The sequence below is a fragment of the Cucumis melo genome, chromosome 8, assembly GCF_025177605.1.
Source record: "Cucumis melo cultivar AY chromosome 8, USDA_Cmelo_AY_1.0, whole genome shotgun sequence".
Classification (NCBI taxonomy): Eukaryota; Viridiplantae; Streptophyta; class Magnoliopsida; order Cucurbitales; family Cucurbitaceae; genus Cucumis; species Cucumis melo.
The window spans coordinates 20,262-39,596 of record NC_066864.1 but is presented as its reverse complement, the minus strand read 5'-3'; the positions used below and the strand labels follow the sequence as shown (position 1 = coordinate 39,596).

The 19,335-nt window shown below is 33.3% G+C and overlaps 1 protein-coding gene across 3 annotated transcripts; it reads right to left on the bottom strand.

The window, feature by feature from the left end:
- Positions 1–1,527: 1,527 nt before the first annotated feature.
- Positions 1,528–15,512, bottom strand: LOC103484227 (uncharacterized). 3 transcript variants are annotated; one of them, XM_008441188.3, is made up of 23 exons: positions 15,218–15,435; positions 14,874–14,970; positions 14,554–14,735; positions 14,080–14,159; positions 13,578–13,664; positions 13,410–13,460; positions 13,163–13,280; positions 13,022–13,078; positions 12,881–12,945; positions 12,662–12,745; positions 12,511–12,561; positions 12,351–12,413; positions 12,227–12,273; positions 12,065–12,134; positions 11,908–11,970; positions 8,784–8,873; positions 8,662–8,700; positions 8,312–8,539; positions 8,134–8,219; positions 7,861–7,909; positions 7,691–7,771; positions 7,516–7,609; positions 1,528–2,192 (listed from the first exon to the last, which is right to left on the bottom strand). In XM_008441188.3, the coding sequence occupies exons 3-23, from the start codon at positions 14,669–14,671 to the stop codon at positions 2,005–2,007; spliced, it is 1,809 nt and encodes a 602-aa protein (XP_008439410.1). In that variant the 5' UTR covers positions 14,672–14,735; positions 14,874–14,970; positions 15,218–15,435; the 3' UTR covers positions 1,528–2,004. The 3 variants fall into 3 exon arrangements, with proteins under 3 accessions (XP_008439410.1, XP_008439409.1, XP_050944433.1); XM_008441187.2 differs by having other exon boundaries at positions 14,874–15,512; XM_051088476.1 differs by lacking the exon at positions 1,528–2,192 and adding an exon at positions 3,528–3,858 and having other exon boundaries at positions 14,874–15,512.
- Positions 15,513–19,335: the final 3,823 nt, after the last annotated feature.

The window sequence follows — 19,335 nt, the reverse complement described above, 5'->3', positions numbered from 1 at the left end:
GTTAACAAAAAGTAAAAAAAAAAGAAAAAAAATTGACGGCATTGTTATTTAAATGTAAAATGAGATTTAATTTGAAATGGAAGCATAAAATCAGAAAATATTTTTGACATTATTTACCATTCAATTTTATTGCAAAAATGGAAAAAAGAAAAAAAAAAGAGAATATAAGAAGCGAAAAAACATAAAACACAAAGTGAACAAAAATGAAAATATATTGTCGAGACTCGACGATTGAACTGGAGTGGACAAGATGTAACTTTTCCAACTACTGATTTAAACAAGGAATATGAATCTTATGTGAAATTGAAGCATTAACTCAGAAAATAATTTTGTCGTCATTATCATTCAACTTTACTGCAAAAGCGAAAATAAAAATTAAAAATATAAAAAGTGAAAAACACGAAACACAAAATGAACAAAAATGAAAATATATCGTTGAAACTCAACAATTGAACTCAAGCAAAAAAAAGTCAAGTAATGAACTGCTAATTTAAACAAGAAAATTAGGAAACCCACGTGTTTTCAGAAGCAAACATTTATTCCTTAAAACAACTATTTTTTTCTATTTTTGAAAATTGTTAACAAAGTTGAAAAACATTTTTAAAATCAGAAAACTGAACTGAATACCAACCTTTGGTACGTTTAGGGTGAACACCCAAAATCATAGAAAAGAGGTCATTTTAGGTTATTTTTAAACATTACAAAATGAATTAAAATATCTTTAAAATATAACAAAATTTCACTTTTTATTAGATTGCCATAAACTACTATTTTGTGTGAGGATGGACTCAAATAAATTTGTAAATATTTTTAAATTTAAAACAATATATATGTGTGGGTCAATTTTTAAACATAACAAAATAAACTAAAATATTTTTAAAATATAAACTTATTTATGAGTCATAATAGACTAATATTTGTGATACCTTACTACATTTGTGAGCATTTTCATATATAAAAATTAATATGGTTGGACCTGATTCTTAATTCGATGTTCGATTTTAAAACCAAATGGAACCAAATAATTTGGTTTTAAAATTATATTAAACCAAATTGAACCGCAGTGTTCTGTTTAAATGAATATTTTGTTTAATTTTTGTTTGGCCTTTGAGATTTTAGAAAACACACCTACCAAGCACATGTTTTTAAAAAATGAAAAACCAAAAAGTTGTTAAACGACATCTAAAAGCCACGTGTAGTGTAGTTACACTCATCGTCTCCAAACAACTTCTTTGTTTCTCCTTTCATCCACTTTCTTTTCCTTCTTTTCTTTTTTTCCCCTAATTATAGAATTCAAATTAAACTCCAACATAGTTTAAATTAAGTAAAACTTAGAAGAAAACTCCCGAGATAAACGTGGAATTTTAAAACTCAGAATTCTGAATTAAATTTATAAACTAATGAATTCAAGAAAATCGCTCAAAATTTAGAAATTAGAACTTTAATAAGTCGATCAAACCCAAATTCCTAAAGCTATAAAATTAACCATGCCCGAAAGATGCGGGGACGTTAAACTAAAACTGAAAATATCTAAAATTTAGGACGTTTTATTAAATAAGTTTTTTACCGCAAAGAAAACCATACTGCCTAGTACGAGCCCAAGTATTCGACAGTGACATGAATCCATACAATTTCCACAACACAAATTAGATGTTCTTAAACCACACATGAACACATGGTTATATTACCGCCTAAATTCTGATGGTACAAAGAAAGCTGGCGACACAACCCCTAAAGCAAAACTAGCCTCTACTTCCAGTCGTCCACTAATATAGTAACAGCTGGGAATCAAAGGAAAAGACAAGCTCGACACAGCGCCGTACTGGAATATTTATATATTGGGAGCAGTTGACCCCTTATAAAAGATTGGGATACAACTCTTTCCTGATAAAAGACCTTTAACCTATACCTATCCGAACTCAGATGACTGTACAGGCAATCCTGGTATAATCACCACATAAGATCAGCAAATCACTCAGGACGACTAAGCAAAAAAGTCCACCTTCAGTAGTGCAATCCATTGCCATTAAAATAAGCATCATTAGATAGCCCATTCACAGTCATTTTCATGTTACCATTTCTGGATAATTTCATTGTTGAGACTTCAACGCTCCCGTTCTTCGCTGTTTTCTTCCAACTCTCGGAGCTTTTTAAGATAGAATCTAATTGGCCACACGATGCAGCTATGAGTCCTGTATGACAAAATAAAAATGTCAGTTGATCATTATTAATATGGAAAAAGCGCATGATCTGCAAACTGAGATAATAGACAAAATTTGCTGACGTTAGGTAGATACGTATAGAGTAGGTTTCTCCATATACCAGATATTAAAAGGCTATTTTACCTTCCTATTACAATCCACCACGTTTGCAAACATTAACAACATTTTGAGTAGATAAATAAGGTTTTAATAATACTATTTAAAAAAAAAAAATTGCACCCACCCTAAAGCCCAAACTCTGATGAGAACAAGGGCTTTCTTTATTAAACTCACCTAAACACAGGTACTCTGTGTAGGTTTTAGTAATAGATTCACCTTAGCCAACAGGACCGCCCCTTAGAGGGATGGATACTCCTATTTTGTTAGCTAATGACTATTGAATATCGAGGAAATAAGGGCCTGTGGTGATGGTGATTATTAACATGTTTTCCAACGACTTACCTATTCAGAGACTTTTGCACTGGAGGTTATCCATCTTCCTATCTCACACTAAGTTTTAGAAAGACCGGTCTCAATCTAAAACCATTCTTTTTGTATAATGGAACACATCTGACACATGAATTATTAACATGTTTTTCCAAGGGCATCTCTTCCCATCCAGCTCAATAGTATATCTTGAGAAAGCTAGGTCTCCCTACCAATTTAAGTAGAAAGATCAATAAAAAGATGGAGGGGAAAAAGTTTTTTTCTTCTTTCACATCATAATAGAACTCTTTTTTTTCAATGAGTAATCCTCATTCCTCACTATAGCCCCACATTTTAAGTAATGAATAAGCCGAAATGAATCAAATAGCTAATGCCAACACGATACGAAATCCTCTCAAAGACAAATTCCCTTCCGCTTCCTTATTCATATGGCAACTAATCCATGACAATTATACATCGAATGTAAACCCTTGCTAAGTTAAGACGAAATATATACAATCAAAATACAAATACCTACTATGTTATTTGTGTAATGACCACTACCACTTCCTTAGAACCTTAACATGTATCCCTTATACTTTTTCTTGCACTCAACAAGCAGACGAAGTGGCAAATGTGCTTAATAAGTATTTGGCACGTCTCCAATAAATTGTAGAGGGTTAAAAGTGTAATGAGCACAGCAGATTATCAAATCTAAGATGTTAACCATCCAATGGTTTGATGGTTTGAAGCACAAGACACACTCCAAAAAGAAAATCTTGACTATTTAAAGGCAAGAATTGCACCAATAAAACAAGTTAACACTCGACAATTATAAGACATGGAAATGTTCAATATTAAAAAAAAACCATTAATTAAGAAAACACAAATGAACTTAAATAATTAAGAGAAAAAAAATGCTAAAATTGTATATAACTCAAACCCATTAACTTGGTTTGCTAAAATTGTATATAACTCAAACCCATTAACTTGGTTTGGATTAGATCTATGATGGTTCAGGGTACTTGAGATGCTTCAACTATCAAAATTTTCAATTAAATGATTGATAACGAAAATTAGACCCAAAATATAACAATCTCAAAAAAAATTAACCAAGTAAGACCTACTTCTCATATTCTTACTTAACTTTCTATTATAAATAAACATAACTTTCTTTTAGAGATATTGAGAATGAAGATGTCGTTACATTACTTGTCCCCATCAAATCGCCCTGTTTGTCAAGTGATAGGAATCAAATTAAAGAGAAGCATTTATTTATTTAACACTATTGTATAGCAACAAGTTACAATATACAGTATCCCTCCTCCCAATCTCGAGAGAACGAAGACACTCCAAGAGCTTGACTCTCCCACCCAATTAACTATCTTTTGGGGTGTGATTCTCCAAGCTCTTGGAGTGTCTTGGTTTAGGGAGATGGGTGATGTCCAATAGTTTGTTATTAGTGTGTGCATGCGATCTTCTGAGGAAGATTGAACAAATAAAAAATAAGTGAGGAAGAAGAAGTGGTAAAAAAACAGAAAATATCGTTGAAGCTTGCAGAACTCTTTTTTTTTTTTATAAGAAACATTTTATGGATGAATGAAATAATCCAAAGAGCATCGATAAATATCCAAAAATACAAATGAAGCCCAATCAAATTGGGGAGATAACAATAAAAAATGATGAAGCAGACCAAGAGAAAAAAAGATATACAACCAAAAGAGATATATAAACAACAAAGCAGAAGCTCCACGAACATGTGCAAAAAGAAAATACAATGATGCATCACGTCAAAAAAGAAGAAAGCCCATCGACAAGTTTTCACAAACTACAAAAGTTGGCCCAATAATCAGGTTTCTATCACCCTGATCCAAGAAAGGCATTCAAGGGGAAGTCTATATGTAGCTTCAAGTTGATGACAAAAGGTATTCAAGGGGAAGTCTATATGTAGCTTCAAGTTGATGACAACCCTTCAATCAAATCTTTTGTTTTTTTGTCATAAGAAATACAGCTTTCAAGATTCCAGAGTTCTCTCAGCCCCCTTTTCTTTGGAAGGTAGTCGGTTGGATTGTTTACGAGCAGGGATCACCTTTATGCATAACTCCAACTTCTCTAAACCAAGGAGCCAATGACATCAAATGAGGCGCAAGATTCAAAAATTCAAAGCTTGTTGGTTGGTAAAAATCAAACCAATCTTCTTCTGGATGCTGTAGATAGTGAGACGAATATGGCATGAGGCTAGAAAGATAGGCTGGATATTCCAAATATGGTGAGGGGTAGGGCGTAGGAACTTGTCGAAATACCTTTCTTGGTGAGGGATGAGGAAGATGCCACGGTGTTAGTAGTTGGAAAATCAGAAGATGGTGTGGGGTCAGGGGTCAAGATGACGCAGAAGGGTACGAAGCTTTGCCACAGAAACAAGTAAGCTATTGATATTAGATGGAAAGGCCGAAGGAGATGAAGAAGATGTTTTCGGTGGTGGAGAAGGAGGAGAAGGAGGAGCTGCTGTGGAAAGAGATGAAGGAAGGGTTGGTGTAGGATTTATTAACCAGGGGTGTCAAGGGTTTGACGGGTGTTGAAAGGTTGTGAGGGATGGGGAGATGTTTGATAATTGGAGTGTAAAGTTGGTGAAACCGGTAGAGGGGAAAACATGTGCCATAGATCTTATGTGACAGGTGATGGGTATGGGTTGGAATTGTCAGCCAATAGCAATCTCTCTTCCCCAACTTTGTTCTGTGGATGAGGTGCCTTCTTAAAAGCACCTATAATCGGTTGGCTTGTTGAGGAAGGAAACAGGGTACTTGATTTTTTCTCTCTTCCAGATGAGAAACATATGAATAATTTCTAATCAAATCTAGATTAATGGGCTAGAAGAAAAAAAGGTTTTGGTGAGTGTTTTTCCCCATGGAACCGATTTCCATCAATATTTTCAATAAAAAATAAACTAGCTCGTCATGAGGGGGACTTTGAAGAGTGTGCACGCTTCAGGGACCATGCGCCAGTGAAGGTAGATCACCATGTTTATCGACCATGTAGCCAATGTGAGGTAAAGCTTTGAATGAAGGATCAATACGGACAAGATTCATCTATTTTGTTGATTTTTTTATAAGAAATGGATATATTTGAAGGACAAAAAACAACAGCCTAAGGGCAAGGGATGAGAAGGCAAATAAAGACTAATAAATAAGGGTCTTCCAATTGTTAAAAGGTTTGATTAGTTCGTACTCCACCATGAAGTTGTGTGTTGAAACAGTCTAAACGGAATCAAAAGAATTATGATTATCTTAAAAAATTCTACTATTTCTCTCTTTCACTACACCACAAGAAGGGATCAAGTAGCACATACCCTTCAGTTCAGATTAAAACCTTTGCTATTGAGCCCTTCAAGCATCCAATTATCAACCTTGCTAGGAAGACGAAAATCCAGAATGAAAATTCTGAATAACCTATTCCATCCTTTCATAGAAAAGTCACAATGCAAGAATAAGTGGTCCAAGGTCTCCTTGTTATTGAAACAAAGGCAGCACATAGAAGAACTGAGTGCGGTCCACTGGAACTTTTTTTGGAGCTTTTCATGAGCGTTAAGACTTCTATAAGCGAGCGACCATAAGAACTTAACCTTTTTCAGGATTTTAATCTTCCAGATGTTCCGCAGGCGATGGTGGGAGATCTATTGGTTAAGGTAAGAAAGGTTGACAATAAGGGCATCATCTCTTTTGTTGATGATAGGGAAAGGGGGAGAGAAGGGATAGTATTTTTACTCCTTTGAGAACAACAAAGAGATGATGGCATTTTCCTTCATTTGTCTGGTAACAAATTAAGAGTTTGAATCCTGTTTTGATTTCCTTGTTTTAGTATTAAAGGAGAAAACTTGCATAACATCCCTAAGCTTATAGTCTATCGAGCCTTACTTCATTTCCCACTCAATACTATGCTAAATCAAGAGAAAACATAATCGACCAAGAACTTCGATTGAGGGTTTGTTCCATATAAGAAGAGTGGATGAATAATGAACATATTTGTTCATGTCAATAAAAAGGTGCAAATGACTAGCACCAAAAAAAAGGCAGACAAGCCACAAAAGCGCCACAGTTGCCTCTTGCTTAGAATTGAGAAGGCTAGTGCCAGATATATATGTTAGAAGATGGCAGCTCCACAATTTAGTGACAAATCAAACGGTCAGTGATATATAATTAAATTTGCCTTCAACCACCAGCTTAAGAATTTGGATGAATTGATGGTTTAAGATGGTATCAGAGCAGGTGGTCCAAGGAGGTCCTGTGTTCGAGCCCCTACATTGTTGTTTCCTCCCCAATTAAAATTGATTTCCACTTGTTGGGTCTTTCAAATATTTCAAGTCCACAAGTGAGGGAGAGTGTTAGTGATATATAATTAAATTTGCCTTCAACCACCAGCTTAAACTTTTGGGTGAATTGGTAGTTTAAGACAAACCACATTAAAATGTAAATAGTGAAAACTATCATAATGAACAGAGTGTTAGTACCTTCAGACACAGCTACCAATGTAATATTGTTTGAAACCTTTATGCTCAAACTTTTGAAGTTGCCACTCTAGTCTACTATATAACATCAAACTTTTAAAGGATCATGCAGCACTACGTGTTTGGCCAATAATGAAGAATAAAATGCTGTTTCTTCAACTGCTCATCAAATGACATATCCTAATGTCACCCTAACAAAGGTCCTTGAGGAGAGTGGAGTCTTATATTCCATTCTAAAAGTAGTATAGTATCGATAACTATATAGATAGATAGATAGATATTGTGTAAGAATACTCTTCTAAAGTAACATAAAATAACAAATAACTACTTGCACAAGACTAATATTTAACATGACAAATAATTCGATCAGAATGAGAGAGAATGTACCCAAGAATAATGCAGAAGGTTTTCCTGGTCTTGATTTAAATTCAGGATGGAATTGAACACCAATGAAGTATGGATGACAAGCCAACTCAACGATCTAAAACATTTAATATACCAACCATTTAGATTGATTACATGCACATTGTCGCATAAAAATTTATAAGGTAGGAAATCATACCTCCATTCGCTGACCCGTTTCGTCCTTTCCAGTGAATGAGAGTCCAGCATTTTCAAGCTGCGATACCATATGAGGATTAACCTGCCGATATACAATTTTCCCTTTTTTCTTAGTTAAATGCTTCTACTATTTAAAAAAAGTTAAGAAGATAAAAAATAACTTAAACTTACCTCGTATCTGTGTCTATGTCTCTCATCAATGTAACTTTTATTCCCATACCTGAAAGATTTGGAATCACTGCCTCTAGTTAGTAACAATACCTACCTAAAACATCTTATTATTATCATTATTATTCCCAAATACATGGAAACTATTAGGCTAGATGAATAGAATATTATGCACTTATTTAGGGTGAGCTCTCAGCACTCCCCCAAACCGTACACTTTTTCAGTGTCATGCACATGCAAATATTTACTTATCTAATTCAAAACACAAGTACTTACAGTTTTGCAGACTTGCAATCCATAACCTGAAAATATGTTCTCCTAGAACCAAGGCGCATGGTTCCACCCATATGTGTTTTAGAAACCTGAGATAATGGCATAAGATTAAAAAGAGTAATGCATAGAAAGGAATAAGCACTACAATGCGCCCAAAGAAAAAAACTTCATTAGAAAATACCTCAGGCATAAATATAACACATGGATTCTTCGTGCTTGTATCAAATTCAGTGCTGTTAGCATCTTTCAAGTTAAGAACAGATCGTGCAAACTCAATGACAGCAATTTGCATTCCTAAGCAAATGCCGAGGAATGGAACTTTGTTTTCTCGAGCATACTTCGATGCAAGGATTTTCCCTTCCACTCCTCTATCGCCAAAACCCCCAGGAACTAGAATACCATCTGCACCCTGAAGATTAAGGCCAGTTAGAGTGTCTAACAGCCGAGCTAACAAACTACAAGAATAATAAAATCCAAAGGAGCTGTGCAAGCCAACAAGGTTAGTATCCTTAAAACATTTATGATGCACACCTTCAACAGCTTCCATGCAGCCTTGTGAGCAGCTGGATTCTGCAGTACAAAAAGACACCTGCATTAGGCATTCTGCTGGAAATAAATACAAGGGGAAAACATCAAGCATTCAACTCTAAAACCTCTTGAGCTGTAGCATCTTCAAGATCTCCAGCTGGAACCCAGTCCACAACGAGTTTCTTTAGACATCTGAGAGAGGCATGCTTAAGAGCCTACATAGAGTATCACATTTTGTGTAAGATGTCCGTTCTAAAGCTAGTAAGATTGACGTACACTTAAAATCCAAAACAATGGAGAAATAAATTAGCACCTTATGGACATGCACTATGTTCCAACATTAAAGACATAAAACATGGACAAGGACAAATAAGTACACAATATTATCATAGACTTGTCTTCGATACAAATACTGTCGACGAAAAGAGAACCATAAAACGTGATGTAGTCAACTACAGAATACTTAAACAAAGATGGAAGTACTTCAATCAAAAGGCAAAGAAGGCATATACATCTTTAAATGTATCTTTACTATTTTAAAAGGCAAGATAATAGTGGTTTACATAAAATTTAAAGTTTCAAACCTACCTTCAAATCTCAATAGCAACAATTTATCCCTCAGGAGTCAGGATTCTGATGAAATTTTATGTTTCACTTGTTATATTATTCTATGAAAAGCAAAATCATATTAGTCCTAAAATTAAAATGATTCACGTTAAATAAATTTGTTTTTGAATTCACAACTAAAATTTAATTTTTACTAGAACAGGTAAAAAACTGACTAAAATCTAAAAAGTATAACTTTTTTAAAATATTGTAAAATCATTATCAAATAAAATTTTAAAATTTTAAAATAGGAGAAATACACTAATATGAGTCATACAAATAAAAACTTTCGAGTTATAGTATTATTTACCAGCTCTAGAGATTTATCAGATACTAAACATTGAATAATTTCCACACGTTAAAAGAAGCCAATGAGTTGTACTTAAAATGGAAGACAAACAAAGTGTTTTGTTTATAAATTGGCTAAAATTCTAAAAATAGATTTTTAAAAGATTAAAAATGCTATCAAATAAAGTATAATAATTAAGATTAAGTGTATTACGCGTAAAAATTTTCTATTTGCATGAAACTACAATAACCTCTCAAAACAATGATGTGATATTAGTTACATCTACTAGGATTGAAATTTCATTAATGAATAATTTTCAAACAATAAAAGTAAGCAAGGAGTTGTACTCAAAAAGGAAACAAACTGAGTAAAGATAACAGGAAAACCAGGCTCACAAAATTAGAACAAAGGAATACAACTACAAAGCTAGTTAGATGATAGCCATAGAGAAGCCTATGGAGATTACAGAAGCAGTATTTCGTTATATGTTGTACATTGTTTATCGTAAAAATGAACTAAAAATTGTAGTGAAAAATTAAGAAAAGAAAAGGTTGATTAATATTACTGCTAAAGGAGGGCCAATGCAAAACGTAGTGGCTCAATTTCTAAAATGGACCGTAGGAAGCTTAAAACATTTTGTTACAAGAGAAAAGTGCACGATTTTGTAGAGTCGGCTATTTCCAAGTAATGATGTCACAATCACACAAACTGCACAATTGTCTGAATAAATAAAACCATCTTATTTATGACAGCATATTAAACCAGAGGATTGAATCCTTGATGTCAACATGTTGAGAACATACAGGAATAGCAATAGAAACTTTCTTTGACTATTAGGGTGGCATTCTTCTTGAAGCTTATACAACACTCAGGGTCAAAATTACTTTTTAGATGCAATGGATAATACTAGCTTGAGTAAAGATAAAGAAAAATATATTCTTAAAATAATAGAAGCAAAATATCTTAAAGTAATAATTTTTATCACATGGTGGTGAATGTTTTTTCACTCGTTAGCATATAATAAAAGAGAAAATATCAAAAAAAGAAAGAGAGAGAGAGAGAGAGAGAGAGAGATGAAGCTAAACACAACAGAAGATGGAGTAGGATTAGAGTAAGTTAGGGTATCTTGTCAAATCCTTTATTGATTAGGATTATGATTAGTTTTCTTGATCAATTAAGATTGTGTTAATTAGAATCAAAAGTAGTTTGTTTTCTAATTTTCTATAAATGGAGAAATTCTCTCCTTGTATTGATAAATTTTTAGTTGATACTAAAGATTAAAATATATATATTGGAGTTTTCTCTCTTTCTTATTGGAGTTTTCTCTCTTTCTTATCTCTTAAGCTACATCAGTAGTTGCTTGGCCAATTAATGTTGACTGCTGCTGGTGGTAAATCAGAAATCTCTTGACGATGTTGATCACAAGAGAGAGTTTTGTATATTTCCAATCATCACATATCTAATTACAAGAGGGAACCCTTTAAGGTTGAAAATTTCAAAGAATCGTCCAATAACAAAGTTATATAGCATAGTTAATACATTTTGGGGTAAAAATCATTATCTTGGTCATGGGGAACAACCAAGAAATGTTTGAACTAATTCATTTTCTTTTTGAAACTCAAGGACAAGTTTTTTTTTTTTTTTTTTGTGAGGGATAGGATTAGGGTAAATTAGAGTATCAAGGTCAAATCCTAGTTTGACTAGGATTATGATTAGTTATCTTGATTTATTAGGATTAGGATTAGTTTCATTCATTAATTAGGATTAAGATTAGGTAGTTTTCTAATTTTCTATGAATAAATTATCTATCTCTTTATATGATAACTTCTAATTGATAATAAAGACATTAAATTTGTTATTGGAGATTTCTCTCCTTTTTATCCCTGAATCTACATCAAAAAAAAAAATGTTAAAAAGAGATCTTGCAAAGGATAAGGAATGGAGAAAAAAACCCAACACTTGGTATGAGTTACCAAGCACAGTACAAGGCACTAGGCAGTAGGCTAGAACAATCAGTAGGTAAACACACTTTTTAAAACACTGCTTGTAATATTTTAAGCTAGGTATGGCCAATTGATATTTTCAGAGTTGAATGAAGGCATTAGCTTTTAAGTGATAGATCATGTAAAGTAGTAGGGTGATCTGCTGTTGCTTGTTCAAGTGTGATTTGTAGTTTAAACTTAAAGAAAGGAATACATTCAATGCATCCACTGTATGAATGGGAAAATCACACTAGAAACTACTAGAATAATGGATGCACAAATGACAATTGAATTCTACACTTTACAATGTCCAGGTACTTCTTATACTGCAGGCTTATAATAATAAGATCTTAATTTGTTGTCTGGTTGTACCTTCAACACAGAAAGGTAGGAATCTGAAAGGCCCATATACTTTCCAACCATGGCAATACGAACCTATTAATGGCATATATGAAAACAATGTTAAAAACAAAAAAACAAGTAGACAAGCTAAAACCTGAATTAAAACAAGGTGGGAGTAGGAATCCACCGGTTCATGTAGTGAATCACACATTTCGGCCCTAGCAGTCCATTCCTCTAAAGCAGGGCCACCAGCTATACTGCATATGGCAGAGAGTATAAGTGCAAGAAAATGAGAGTACAAATCCATCTTGATGTGTATTGCAAGAAGAATTGAGATCATCAAACAAACCTGTGAAGATTCAACACTTTCAAAATTGCTTCATGCGCCTTTTGATCCTAACAGGACAATGAAGGAGATCAATATTTACATCCGCAGAAAAAACAAAATCATTTATTCTATGAAACCACCTTACTTTTAAAAGTAAAGGAATATGCCAGATGTTGGGAACATCGTAAAGGGTAATAATGCTGTCCACCTAGAAGAAGTTATCTTTAGAATAATGTAAAAGTTGACAAACAGGTTGATAGATACAAATGAAAATGTTGAATGCAGGATTCCGTGGATGATAATACCGGAACATGGCAAAACTGAGAAAGTTTCCTCTTCACGTTTTCATCAAGAACCTGAAACAAGTAGAACCTTGAGCCAGAATATAAAAAAAGATGGTGCAGGTGACCAGATATATGCCCATGGTTGAGAAAAATAAATAAGATAGTTGGTAACCATTGTGCTGCGACAAGCCAAAACATGTGGGGTCAAGCCTAAACTTCGTAGTCCCCTAACACTATGCTGAGTTGGTTTTGTTTTCTGAACACAGCAAAAGGACGAGCAAATCAGAAATTAAGTTTAAACAACAAATTAGTTGAAGTGCCAAATCATGTACAAATGATGCATTTCATTCCTCCATATCTGTATAATGTGAGATGGAGAGAGTTTAATTACCTGCTCTCCAACAACTTTCAATACAGGCACAAGGCTGACATGAATCAGGCAAAAGTTTCCAGAACCTGAATAGAGCCGAGATTAGAAAGACCAAACTCTAGCATCTATTAACAGTAACTCCCCCCACAAAAAAATTCCTACCTACACGGTATGAGAATTGTCCAAGTGCCTCAATAAATGGCATGGATTCAATGTCTCCTGCAACAAACAATGATTAGGATCTAAATAAGTGACGGGAATAAACTCAATCGTGCTATATCAATTAATATCCTCACTGTATACCAATAGTTCCACCCAATTCAATCACACAAACATCAGCTGGACCATCCGTGCCATCCACTGGTATCAAAGCAGCACGCTCAATCCATTCTTGAATTGCGTCAGTAATATGTGGAACAACCTATAAACCAAGGAAATAAGACCGATAGGTTAAAACAATGGAACAGTTAAATGGTAATAAAACATTACTCTCCTAGCCAGCAAATACGGACATTATAACATTACTAAAGAAACTGGCAGAACGGAATACCTGGACAGTTTTTCCAAGATAATCCCCTCTCCTCTCCTTGTCGATGACTGACTGCCAGATACGACAAGAGATTTTAGCAGTTAATTCACATCTAGGATTAATTATCTTCCTGCCTCACTACTTTATATACATACTGAAGATATCACTAGTTTGCATAAGAAAACTTACCTGGTAAATCTTCCCTGTAGTGATATTATTGTCGTGGGTCAACTTGATATCTAGGAACCGCTCGTAGTTCCCAAGATCCAGGTCCACCTGAAGGTACAACAAGGCAAATCAGATTTGACAAGGTCATGGCCAGTTTCAAGAAAAGCCCAGCACGTGTACAGACTCTTTGCCCCAATAAATCTAATACGCGCGCTGACCATTCATATCAATCAATTCGTATAAAGCATTAGTGTGTGCATTTTTTTTTTTTTAAATCATCGTCTTGCTTGCCCATCATAAGGGGACTTCGCAACAGTCCACTCCAACTATTATATTTATAGGTATACTTGGCATAAGAGAGTGTGATTTATCCATATTTTCTGATGTTAGAAACCATATATCGAAAGAAAAGGGGAGAAAAGAGAGAACGGGAAAAGAAAAGGAAAAGAAGAGAAAAAAAAAGAGAAAAAAAAAATCAAAGAAAGAAAGAAAGAAAGAGCACAAAAGGGGGAACTTAGCATACCTCACCACCGTCATCTAACACGAAAACCTCCCCGTGTTCGAAAGGGGACATCGTTCCCGCATCTGTATTTAAGTACGGATCTGAAATAATAGAAGTAATATCAAGCACTGAACAATTTAATAGATGTGGAAGCAGCCCATGAAGGTTGATGCTGAAATTTTTTATATGAAGGCAAACGATATATGTTATTGGTTAATTTTTTTAATAATTGTGAAGCGGAAAATGGCGTGGCCTATCCAACAAGAAAATATGTATGACAAGAAGAACAGAGGTGGCTTAAAAAATGTTCAACCATTTGAAGTGAGAAACAAAGAACAAACGTAAAAGGAGGGGAAAGGAGAATGTTGTGTCTGCGATATAATCTGAAGTTGCAGAGTTTATCGGCAGAAGAGGACTGAAACTGGTATGAAAAGGTTGAAAAGCAAAGATAAGGAAGATGAAAAGAGAAGTAGGATTAGAAGAAGAGAAAGAGACCAATTTTGATGGAAGTAACGCGAAGCCCGCAGGCCTTGAGAAGCAGACCGATGCTGCTTGCGGTAACTCCTTTCCCGAGACCGCTAACAACTCCACCAGTTACCAGCACGTACTTCATTTTGTTGTATTTTTCTTCTTTTTCCTTGAAATAAGTTGCTTCAAACTGGCTTCCTTCGGATGACCTTGTAGAAAAAGGAAAAAGTTTATGATCAGGAAAGTTTTCTGAAAAACGAGAAGAGAATATTTTGAGGGAAGGAGATGCAATTGCAAACATTTCCTTCCAAAATCAGAGACGAACGTCTTTGTTACAATCAACTTACTGAAGTAGCAATTAGTCTTGAAGCTGAGTAATGTTTTCCCTCTCCTCCAATAGCGTTAATAATAATATGTAGGCAGAAAGAGAAGGATAGAAAGTGTCTGCAAATTGGAAAAGCGAGAAGATGATGAAACGAGAATGAATGGCATTCCCGAATATAGGTGCCTTTATATAAACATATAGCGCAACGCAATCCCTAAGGTTTCGATCCACAGCGAAATCCAATGACGCAATGGCAAATAATGAATATAAAAACAAAAATATAAAGAGATATTTCTCCCTCCCAATCCCGGGTAGGGGTAGGGTATATAAAAATTTAAAAGAAATTAGTAAGGACGAGCGTTTTACTGTCTTCCTTGATCTGATAGTGCTATTTAAAATTAACCATTAGAGCGAGGAGGGAGAGTTGCACGACCTCTCCCCCTCCTTCTCCTTGAATTGAAGCAGATAGCAACTCTATATACTTTCTAAATGTCTGTCTCTGGCCACGTGATCCAAACCTTCATGCTCCCCAATCACGCTTTATCGTTGCCTAATAGTGCCTTGGCTGCACTGGGGTCTGCCGACTCCACATCCAAACATATCTCCATTACTTCGTCTTGGTTTGTATTCGTTTCTCCTCTTTCCTGTACGTATCAAATCACCCACGCGCTCCTATTGAATTATTAAGATATGTATACTTGATTTTGTCCGATGGATGAGAAAAGTGTTTAAAACAGCAATACAAGTATATAATTAAGGTAGAGAATAATTCCGGACCAATTAAATCTACTAACAACAAACACGACAAGGTGAAAATGTTAAAAGTTTAAAGGTACATTATGTTTTAAAATAGCATTTAATGGTTAAAAAAACCTCAAATCAAATATACTTTATATGTATGACTAATGTTTTATTTTTCAACAGTTGATGGCCAAGTTCAACTTATGAAACATAAATAACACACGTTTTTTATTTATTATACACATTTCTAATGTTGTAAGTGAAACAACGCAACAATTTCTAGTTGAATAGTTACAACTCATGGATATCAGTTACGTCTATTCAGCTCAACTAAACATATACATTCAAGTAACAATCATATATCATCGATATTAATCACATTATTAGACTATTTGAATCATATATCATCGATATTAATTACACCATTAGACTACCAATTGCACTATTCAAACTCAACCAATACTAAAGAGGTAAACTATATTTTATTTTAAAAAATGTAGTGGTAAAATAGGAAACAAAATTTTCTTCTTCATTTTTGTCCCATTTATATTGTTAAAAATAAAAATAACGTATATAAATTAAAATGAAAGTTATCTATTTAATACTTTTATTTATTGTTTCTATTATATTTACTTCAAACGAGGAAAAAAAATTACACAAGCATGTATAAATAATAAAATCTATCCATATCTATAATATATTAAAAGATGTAAAGTAGTAGGCTATTTTGCCGAATTTTAAACATATTTCTCCACTGATGTTATAGCATCCCTTTTTACCAATGATACCCTTTCCACAAAACAACTCTCTCTAAAGGGTACAACTGGGTCAAACACCTTTCTATATAAGGATCGGATCATACATCTTTCTCTTTTACATAACTAAACACTTCTGCAAATAATTTATTTTATTTGCAATTCACCACTTCTAGAAAATGGATAAACGAAATATGTATTTCTAAAAAACTAAATAAGATAAATTTTTGTTTAAATACTTTTCGGTTTTAAAAACTAAATAATTGTCTTAGATGTTTTTTTTTAAATATTATTTAGTTTTCAAATTTTAATTTTGAAAAAAAAATCAAATAAGATAAACTTAGATTTATTTAAAAGTTAAAGGTTTATTATCGAAAATAGATGATATAATAATTTATCGATAACTATCATCAATAGATAACAACGTTTTGTCATGTTTGATTTGTAAATATTTCAATTGATCATATTTTCTTCTCTCTCTTTCTTTTTTTTTTTATTTTGTCAAAACTACCCTTTAAATTGACCTGTGATGGGGAGTTCATTTCAATTATGATAATTTGATAAAGAAGATAAAATCCTGCAATAATTAGTGAACTTTGGGGAGATTTTTGTAGCACTCTATCGTGTTATTATATTCTATTTGTTCAGGGTATAATTGTGTATTTATAAATATCAGTGAAATCTACTATATTTTAAAAATATGCTAATATGTAGCATTGAGATGAGAGTGTAACTGTGTATTTATAAATATCAGTGGAATCTACTATATTTTTAAAATATGCTAATACGTTGCATTGAGATGGGAGTGTAACGAAGGACCAACAGACAAATTTTACTGTTGTGTGATGACAACGTTTTTTTATTAATTATTATGATTACTACTACTACGAAATTAATTAAATAATAAAAAAAGTAAAGAATGACATATAAATATATGTAGTTGATTAATATCGTGTTTGCTACGACTATGGGAGGACGAGGAATAAATATTATTAAAGATAATATTTTTGTAATACAATTCAACACCACTAAATTAAATTGTTTATATGCACATTTTTCTAAACTCTATAGTTAAAATCATAAATAGCTATATATGCTCAATTACAAAAAACAAAAGAGTGAAAATCATGTACTGGAGAGACTAATAGAAGGTTAAAATCGTAAATAACTACATATGCTCAATTACAAAAAAACTAAAGAGTGAGAATCCTATATTGAATTGTTCGTAGCGACACATGGCGAATTCATATATTTTAACAATAATAATATTATTAGTATATTGTTGTTGTTACTATTATTTGTTGTTGTTGATGTTAAAAATAACAGATACAACAAGGAGATGAAATGAAGAGAATTGGAGAGACTTGAGTTGAGAAACGTGTGGGAGCAAGTACTACTGAGCTGTTGGTCTCACAATGTGAATACCTTCTATTGGTCTCTCCAGGGTCCTACGATAAAATTAAATATTTGAATAGTTCTGAATTGGATTCGTGTCATGTGCGTCGCATTTTCAGCAATTTTTAAAGTAGTAATTGTAAACAAATGAGTGAGGAAGAATGGTTGGTTGTTATTGTCAAAAGTTGAAAAAGGAAGGTGGAAAATGAGACTTGGCCACTTTGGTAGGCATCATACGTGGTGCTGACTGTGATTGGATTGCATGTACCTCTCTGATCAGTACATATGTCAGCGTCGACGAGGATACTGTGTTAGGTATACTTATATTGCACCTCAATTTTTGAGATGTGGTCCTCGCCTCCTCTCTATCACATTTCTTCACACGCATCAGCACTCTTCCTTGCATGAAATTATTATTTAATTTATGGGCGTTTTGAAAGGTGATGGGCGGTTGCCACGTCGTATAGCATTTTTACTCGAGTTTCTTTTGACCTTTTAGGGGATGTAAGTATGTTACAAAGATAATTAGGATAGCATTTCGTTTTACTATAGTTAAAGTGAAAAAAAAACTGTCATTTACAAAAATTATGTTACTAGAGTTTAAATTTAATATATTGTTAGAATCTAATAAATTTTAAGTGTCAGCCATATATATTTATCACATTTCCTAAAAACTTTCAGTTCCTATATATTCATTGAATTTATAAAACATATCGTGCGGACGATGAAAATTGTTGTTAGCAATGGGCCCTTCTTAGCGCAGTGGGGTGTTGGAATTTGTTTTGATCATGTGAATACACTACCAAAAAATTGCGGTGGTTAAATTCATAGTAACTGAAGCAAGGATTTGGGACTTGAGATCAAAAGCTTAAAAATAAAAGAAGTGTAATCCAACGACGAAAAACAAGAAGATTGGGAAAGCAAGAAGGAAATAGGAAATAAAACAACAATACCCTAGGGTTGCGTATTTGTTGGTGGTTTTAGAAAAAAATAGGAAGTGGAGAGAAAGAGAGAGTGACGGTATCATTGAAGGGAGAGGAATAACCGAGACTAAGGGAAGAAAGGTAGGGGCAGAGAGAGTATATGGATGGCGGAGAGAATTCTAAATTTACAAGAGTGAAGTTGACTATAATGGATCCAAATTTTATCTTTATGATTTTCAAGCTGAGTTCAATTTTTTTCATGAATGAGCATTGAGTTTCAATTCTTCTTATACCTGAAAATACAAACTTTAAAATATGAAATACAATTCAACAATTAAATCATATTATTTATTTGTTCCCGTTAATAAATTTTATACAAAGCAATTTGTATTACCTTTAATTTGTAATTGGTTTACAATTAGCGAGATACTTACTAAAAAATGTTGTACCAAAAGGTATGTCTATTTAAACTCTTTTCATAAAAAAAATAAATAAATAAAACAACACATATATGTATCAAACAACATTTTTTTAAGGTTTTCTTTATAATTTATGTAAAAATCTGCTTGTTTTTTTGTTATATAATAAAAATGTTTATTTTTTTATTTTAAAAAATAGCAAAATATTAGAACTATTTAGAAATATAGCAAAATTTATCCATCTTTATTAG